Source organism: Staurois parvus, unplaced genomic scaffold (assembly GCF_062004578.1).
Source record: "Staurois parvus isolate SC_StPar_1 unplaced genomic scaffold, SC_StPar_1.0 ptg000538l, whole genome shotgun sequence".
Taxonomy (NCBI): Eukaryota; Metazoa; Chordata; class Amphibia; order Anura; family Ranidae; genus Staurois; species Staurois parvus.
The window spans coordinates 8,364,401-8,372,803 of record NW_028318334.1 but is presented as its reverse complement, the minus strand read 5'-3'; the positions used below and the strand labels follow the sequence as shown (position 1 = coordinate 8,372,803).

Genomic DNA, 8,403 nt, shown 5'->3' with positions numbered 1-8,403 from the left:
CAGAATTAGAATATAACTGCCTTCTGAAATTTAAATTTTGAATAGAATGAATTTGAATTCAAACAGAATACATTAGAATAGAATATAAAAGAATAGATTAAAAAAGACTAAAATACTTTACTAAAAAATTGTGAGCTGCGCTATTGTGACGTGAGTAATGATCAACAAAGGCTCTGTGAAACTTTTGCTGAAATAGAAATCTCAAATACGCAACTCTTTATATAGCCCATTTACAGGGGGTCTTCAAACTACGGTCCGCCAAAGTCATTTACCCAGCCCACCCGTCATTCAGAGGTGAAACGAGGAGGGGCGGGCACGTGACCTGGGCGCAAGAATATACTGGGAAGGGGAGGGGCCGCTGAAGCCTCGAATGTGCCATCTGTATGCTGAATATTTTTTGCTGTGCTGGACTGGCGATCAGTACATAAATGACCACCTTCTCTGGTCTGTAGAGCCGCTGAGCCATGTGCGTAGTACGCCCCTGCACTCGGCACACATATAGAAGGTGCATATTACTTCCCTGACAGGCGGCATGATCGCCCGATAAATACTTTCTAGTCCCGGACGACGGTGACGTCATTCAGATTGTGTTGTCAGCACGGCGCCCAAAGAACTGTGTATGTACAATTAATGAATTCCTTTCATGATGTGTGTGGAGTGTGGCTTTTCTTGTAGCTGTCTGGCTGGGCTTGGAGTGGTCAATATACCTGCCTGTCATCTGTTTGCTTTTAATAAACTGCTATTATTGGATATCTCTGGATGTCTCTGTATGGGAAAAGTTATTACTGCTGGTATATTATTTTTGTAGCGCTCTATTTATTGGTATTTTACTAATAGCAATTTTTAATCCCTAGGAAACAATTATGTCACGAAAAAGAAAAAATTGACTCCGAGTGCAGGATATTCAAAGAACAGTGGACTTACGATTTTCATGCAGCCCACGGAAAGGGCTGTTTTATATGCCAGAATTTAGTGTCTGTGTTCAAGGAATACAATTTGCATCTACACTACGAAACTCAACATAAAGATAAATATGATTGCTTGGTCGGACAAGTGAGAAAAGAGAAAATATTAATCACTTGCCTACCGGGCACTTATACCCCCTTCCTGCCCAGGCCAATTCTCAGCTTTCAGCGCTGCTGCATTTTGACTGACAATTGCGCGGTCATGCGACAACGTACCCATATGGAATTTTTATCATCTTTTTCACACAAATAGAGAGCTGGGTGTTTTATTTTTTGCGCTATAAACAAAAAAAGAGCAAAAAGTTTGAAAAAAAAATTTTCTCTTTGTTTCTATTATAACATTTTGCAAACAGGTCATTTTTCTCCTTCACTGATGTGCGTTGATGAGGCTGCACTGACAGGCACTGATAGGCGGCACTGATATGCAACAATGATGGGCACTGATAGGCAGCGCTAACGGGTAGCAATGACTGACGGCACTGCTGGGCACTTGTGGGAAGCACTGATGGGCACTTGTGTGCAGCACTGGTGGGTGGCACTGCTAAGCACCGATAATCAGGGCACTGTTCATCAGTACCCTGATGATCGGTGCCGATCCCTCCTCTGACAGTTGCCGGTTATCGGCAGTACTTTCCTCACACTGTGACAGCGTGTGGAAAGTGCAGCCGATAACCGGCAACTGCATTTACCGGTGATCTGCTGTGTCATTGGACATGGCTGATCACATGGTAAAAGGTTGCTGTGATTGGCCTTTTACCACATCACATGATCAGCTGTGTCCGTAGGACAGTGATCACGGAGATTGCCGGGTGCGCGTCCCCGGGGGCACACGGGAGAATGTCATATGATGCCCTCTCAGAACTGGCCGGGCACAGTGACGCCATCATTCGGCTATCTGCGGTCGGCAAGTGGTTAAAACTGAAAAATGGATTGACAACTCAGCAAAATACTTTTGTGAAGCAGAAACAGCTAAATATTTCATCACTGCAAGCATGTTTTCAAGTTGCCAAGCTCATAGCGTGCACTGGCAGACCATTCCTAGAGGGAGAATTTGTTAAAGAATGCCTTCTTTCTGTTTCCAGCGACTTGTCTAGAGAAGGACGATTTATTTAGTAAAGTGAGCCTTTCCGGATCTACAATTACACGATGGATTGAAGAAATGGGGGACAATTTCCATCAGCATTTGCAAAACTTTTAAAAAAAAAACAAAAAAACTTTTGCTATTTTTTTCGTTAGCACTTGACGAAAGAAATGATGTTTGTGATTCTACACAACCTCAAATTTTCATTTGTGGGACAAATGATTATTTTGAAGTCAGAAGGAGCTTGTTGCACTGAAAAGTATCAAAGGAACAACAATGGGAGAGGATATCTATGAAAAGGTTCACCAAACTGTGAATGATTTGGAGCTGGACTGGGCTAAATTAGCCCATGTAACAACTGATGGTGCTTCTAGCATGGTGGGGTCCATGAATGGAGTGGTTGCATGCATTAACCAAGAGATGGACAAACACAACCATTCACATCCAATAGTCATACACTGCCTCATCCACCAACAAGCACTGTGTTGTCAGTGAAGTGGGACTCTATCATGAAAATTGTGGTATCTTGTGTTACCTTCATTAGAGCTCATGCATTAAACCACGGACAGTTTGAGGAATTTCTGTCTGAGCCAAATATTACCTATGACGATATTATTGTTATTATACAGGATTTATATGGCGCCAACAGTTTGCTCAGTGCTTTACAATATAACGGGAGACAATACAGTTCAATACAAGAGGGTTAGGAGAGCCCTGCTCCTCGGAGCTTACAATCTAGGAGGGAGGGGCTAGTGGTGCAAAAGGTAGTAACTAGCTGGTAGGAGTAAATAGCTGAGTACCTGGGGCACTGGAGAGGGGTCAGCCAGTGGCAAAGCTGAAGGTATAGGAAAAATTCTGAGGACACATCTTAAAAGGTTTCTTGAATAGTGGGCCAGGAAGGAATGGAACAGGCTGTTAGGAAGTGGCTTACCTGTATGAAACCATGCGAGGTCCACCAGCAAAACGCCCTTGATTGTTCGAGGCTTGGAGGGAAGAGAGGATTATTCTGAAAGTGAGCAGGTGTAGGAAAGGGGACATGAGGTTGCCTAAGTAGTACACAGAGTCCCACAGTTGCGACATTATGGGTCTGAAGGGGGTTGGGTGGGATCTATGTGGAAGCCATTGAAAGGACATCTCTACGAGTCTGGACAGTCATCAACCCTGAGCTCAGGCAGGAGACAGATCAGCCTCCACTCCGGTGTGGAAGGGGGTGTCTTACAACTTGACATTTCTGCTCTGACAGGGAGAAAACGCAATGAAATAACACCACGCACCTACCTCCTAATAGGTAAGGAACATTATTATAACAATTCAGGATGAAGATTCAAATTCTTACTAATGCACATTCTTAACCAGTGTCCTTTACACATAATGACCTTACTATTTTATAGTCTGTATAAAGATGAAAAAGGGAACATTCACAGTAAGATGTTTTAAAAATGTGTTTATTCTATCAGCAGGACAGCATAATGATATCAAAACCACAATTCAAAAATAATTTCCCTCTGACACCATGACTGCTACAAAAAAAAACTTTGGACAAAGCAGCAAATTTTAAAAAAATTACAGTAGAAGAACCTGTTATCCAAACATTAAAAGTAGGTTGAAACCTTATCTGGATGATATTTAATTTTCCATGTGATAAGTGATTGACATTTTTGTATCTCAATGGGTTTTTTTCAACCCAATTCCACATGCACGCACTCCAGCATCAGATACACATCATTGCTCCATAAAAGCTTCTTGATAGTGACGGCAATGGGGGGGGGGTCATATCTGCACAATGTGTGTCAGCACACCTCTTGTACTCTGTATCAGGAGCACATATGACAGTGAGAATGCAGGCGCAGATTTGGGAGACAGTTGTCACCTGCTAAAAGGAAGTACCTGAACAAGGATCGTCATGGCAGGATCACAAGAATACTTTAATGTGGGCTGCATATTTAAATAGACTAAACAAATTTTGATAGGATGCTAAAGCCTATATGATGAATTTACATCTATATTAAAAAAGAACAGCTGTGCTTTTATTTAATATGGAAATAAACAGACCTCAGTAGAGTAATCAGCAGTGCTTGCTGTCAGTTTTCTTTCCGGATGTTGTGCTCTACTGTGCAGAGACATACACAAGCCCTATAGAAATGAATGGGAGAGCGGAGTCAGTCTCTCTCTTTCACATATATGCATATGCACAACAGAGCAGAACAGCAGCAAAGAAAATTGAAACTGAACATTGTCCAGCACCTAAAACACGGCACTGTGCTGCATCGGAGGTCTGATTCTTCTTACGGGGGAGGGGAAAACACATTTACATAAAAGGTACAGACACACTTTAAGCAAACTGCCAAGCAACTGATCTGGCCAGCTAAGGTTAATTTGTAAAATCATTAAAAAATCTAGTCAGTTATAAATTTACCATCCATCTGCATAGATCCATCACAACAAGCATCCAATCATCAACCAGGGCTACATAATTCCTGAAAAAGCTCCCCCCAAACAGGGCTGTGCATAACATGTTTTGCCATAAGCATATTATTAGACCCTCATCTCAATTCGCTCAGATGTTACAATTATTGCCATAAAAATGTTCAGTGAGAGCTGAAAATAATGGCTCAAAAATAATGATTGCTCTAATAGATATTACATGGGTCTTAGGACGCTGAGCCTTTTTTCCGAAGTCTAACATGCTGCCATTAGACTAGAGCCAATGACAGTCATGGAGTACATACCATCGTCCAAACATGCAAAACCAGAAAAACCAGCATGTAGCTCTATAAAGTCACTTTTCCTAATGATGAACCACAGAATCAAGACCATGTGATTGTAAACTGGTTTTGTATTGATAGAGAGAGCTTCTCCACTGAGAAAACCTAAGAGAAAACAAATCATTGTATATGAATTGATCAAAAACAAGCCAAGTGGGAAACATAAAAGTAATACGAACATCAGCACTGCTTAACAAATCTCTGATAGGTTTTCCAGTATCAACATGGAAGTACAAACCAATCCCTCTTATCACCAGACATCACCTGGAGATATGTAGACTAGCAAAAGGCCTCTTGCACATGGTACTCATATTTAAAGTGGTTGTAAAGGCTCAAGGTTTGTTACCTCCATACATGCTATATATGAAGGTAAAATTCTTCTGTGTGTAGCAGTGCCCCCAGCCCCCTCAATACTTACTTGAGCCTCATCGCGATCCAGCGATGTGCGTGACAGCCTCGGCTGTCCCGGGTCTCTGCCGCCTCACTGGCTGAGACAGCACGCGGCAGCCATTGGTTCCTACTGCTTTCAATCACAGCCAGCCAGCGAGGAGGGGGGCGAGGATAAGCAGCAGGTGCCCCTGCAGGGGACCTTAGAAGAGGAGGATCCAGACTGCTCTGTGGAAAATCACTGCACTCAGCAGGTAAGATGTTATTCCGACCCCCCCACCCCCCCAAAAAAAAGAACCTTTAGAATCGCTTTAAGCACCAGCATTTTTGGACAATACGCACAATACACTTCTAAGCGAAATGTATTATTATTTCTGCTCATATGCGAGTATTAGTGCGAAATACTGACCAGGAACACAGATTTTTCTATTTGTTTTTTATGCAAGAATACACAGCGCTTGATTCCGCACTTGTGTGTAAGGCACATTGTAAACAATGGGCTGCAGTTTAGATCAGTTAAAAAAAAAAAAAAAGCTGTACTGATCTTTTTCATGTTGCAGTGTGCCTAACACTGCCAGGCATAAACGAGAAGCTGCACATTGTCACCAATCAGGTTCTATCTTTTATTCTCTCAAAATAAGACAAAGAATCTGATTGCTCACAATGGAAACTTCATTTTATTTATACAATTTTTTCCTCTTCTTTTAACTAAATAACCTCTCATATATGTAAAATGAAGCTTTGAGATGTATGTAGAGATGTATGGCTCAGAAATCCATTGCACAGTCTGCTTGGTAAATAGATCCAGCACTGACTTCTGAGACACATGCAATTCTTTGTTTAAATCAGGAAAAAATACAACATAGCATCCTCTGCGAGCGTGGAAAATGCATTGTTGTTTTTTATCCTGATTTACATAAAGAATGGCGTGTGTCTCGGAAGCCAGTGCTGGATTTTCTATTTACAAGGAAGTTGGACCAACAGGAGCCTTCCATGCACCACATCTCACACTGACGGATAACTATGTGAAGGGAGCGGCAGCTTGCTATTTTCAGGACAGTCTGCTTGGTGAATGAGGAAAACTCCTCAAGCATTTCTAAATCCATCAACCAACATTTTTATTGATGTCTGCCAATCGTATGAAGTGGGTGCTGCAGTAGGTATGCAAAGTATATTTCCTGCAAAGTACACCGCATGTCCTGTTTATCCTGCTAGAATCTTGTGTCTATGCATCTTCCTGAACATCAGACTGAAATCTCAAGCAGTGCCTTTCCAGCTTTCATCTGTAAAGTATAAAACAACTCCCCTTTACGCAGGGGTAGGCAACCATAAAGAGGTGGAGATCCATGGGAGAAGTCAAAGATCACCGGGCAAAGTGTTGCCTCCTCACACCAGATTTACACCTCTAATTGCAGAACTACCGTGCCATAATTGCATGCACTGCACAGCAATCATGGGTTTAAGTCAGGGAGGTGAGGAGGCAACATATCACCTCCTCACCACCTGTCTAACACACTTGGATCACTTTTCAAAAAAGCAGCAGTGCCTGCTGCACTTGTGAATGAGCTCTCAGATCCATTCGGCAGTGGCACTCTTAGGGATCATTCACACGTAAAGTTGAGGGTGGTAAAAATCTGCGGCTGAGCCATGGTTTTACTAGCCCCATCCCTGTCCACATACTGCAGCAGGAATTAAACCCCCCTGTTGCTTTTGGTGGGTGCTACTGCCTTCCAATCACAACCCATTCACGTAAATAGGGGCCACTCTGCAACTGTATACGTCTGCGGGGTCAAAGGAGGTGGTGAGAAAGCAACACAACGCTGCCCGCTTTAACCCCTTGTTTGCTGTACTGCACAGGGTTGCAGGGCACTTGCAGAGCGGCCTCATTCACTCAAATGGATTATGATTGGCAGGTGCTTCACCCACCGACCATGATAGGGTGTAGAACTCCTGCGACATGTGCACACCCCGGGCCGCTGCAGCTATACCTGCAAGAAAGCTGCAGGCACACTGCTCTAACTGCTGGTGAGAAAAGGTATTTATCAGTTTATATTTACTAAAATAATTGCATTTCCATGTTGTGTGTACTCTGGGAGACCAGATATAGTGAATGCAGGGTCCTGGGTTTAGTAACACTTTAATCTAAAAGAAAATTCTGAATAAAAAAAAACGCTGGTAATAGTGGGGTTTATTTTTAGTTGTGTTTAGAAACTATAGCGTTTCTTTAGCATTTTTACAGTACATGTAGAAAAAGGCTATTAGGAGCATTTTAGTAGCATTTAGCTTTTTTGTTCTTCTGGAAAAACGCTCCAAACAAACTCTACAAAACAATTTTTTTTTGCTCCTAGATGCTGAAGCTCAAAAAACCGCTAATAGCCTAAAGTAGTGTGCATGGACACATAGGAGGACACTATTTAGCTTCTAGCTAAATGCTAATAACTGCTTCTAAGAGCTTTTAGGAGACAAACCATTTAACACTGACAGGGGAGCATACAATGATCAGCTTTTATTTATGTAAAATCTTTATCCAAAAAGACAACTCTTTGCTGTATCTGCTTATAAAGTGTTAGCTGGAGTTCAACGTCAATGTTTTTTAGTCAATCCACCTAAATCTCCCCTCTCCCCAGACTGACAATGTGTCTGTTTTACTACTTCATCCAGAATGCAGACACCCTAAGATAAGAAGTGTGTTACTGGCATGATCACCAGGTGAAGCACAGGGGAACAGAGCCTAAAAAAAAAAAAAAAAAACTAATGGCGCAACCACATCTAACAAACATGTTATACTTACCTGCTCTGTGCAATGGTTTTGCACACAGCAGCCCAGATTCCCTTCTTCTGGGGTCCCCCACTCCTGCTGAATGCACCCAGAGCAAGCCACTTGTTATGGGGGCATTTGTGCCTGCTTGCTCCTGACAGGACACACAGAGCCTGACTCAGCCTCGCTCCCCGACTGGCTGTGATTGACAGCAGGAGTTGATGGCTCCTGCTGCTGTATCTGAGCCAATGAGGAGAGCAAGCCGAGAGAGCCTCTGCTCTCTTACACATCAATGGATCAAAATCAGGCTGAGATCATTATAATACGGGTACTGAGGGGTGAGCTGCTTGCAGAAAGTTTTTTACCTTAGACTTGGTTCACACCTATGCAGTTTGCTTTTAATCTGTTTCTGCAGCGCTTTTTGCGGTGTTGGCCAATTTGTTGTGC

General features: G+C 42.6%; 1 protein-coding gene across 2 annotated transcripts in view; it reads right to left on the bottom strand.

Moving 5' to 3' along the window:
• Positions 1 to 3,475: 3,475 nt before the first annotated feature.
• LOC149451476 (lysosomal alpha-glucosidase-like) overlaps positions 3,476 to 8,403 on the bottom strand; it is an 83,071-nt gene continuing 78,143 nt past the window's right edge. For both annotated transcript variants that reach the window (XM_089690653.1, XM_089690654.1), the window contains one exon: positions 3,476 to 4,916. In XM_089690653.1, the coding sequence (XP_089546779.1) occupies positions 4,854 to 4,916 (63 nt within the window). In that variant the 3' untranslated portion in view covers positions 3,476 to 4,853. The remainder of the gene's footprint in view (positions 4,917 to 8,403) is intronic.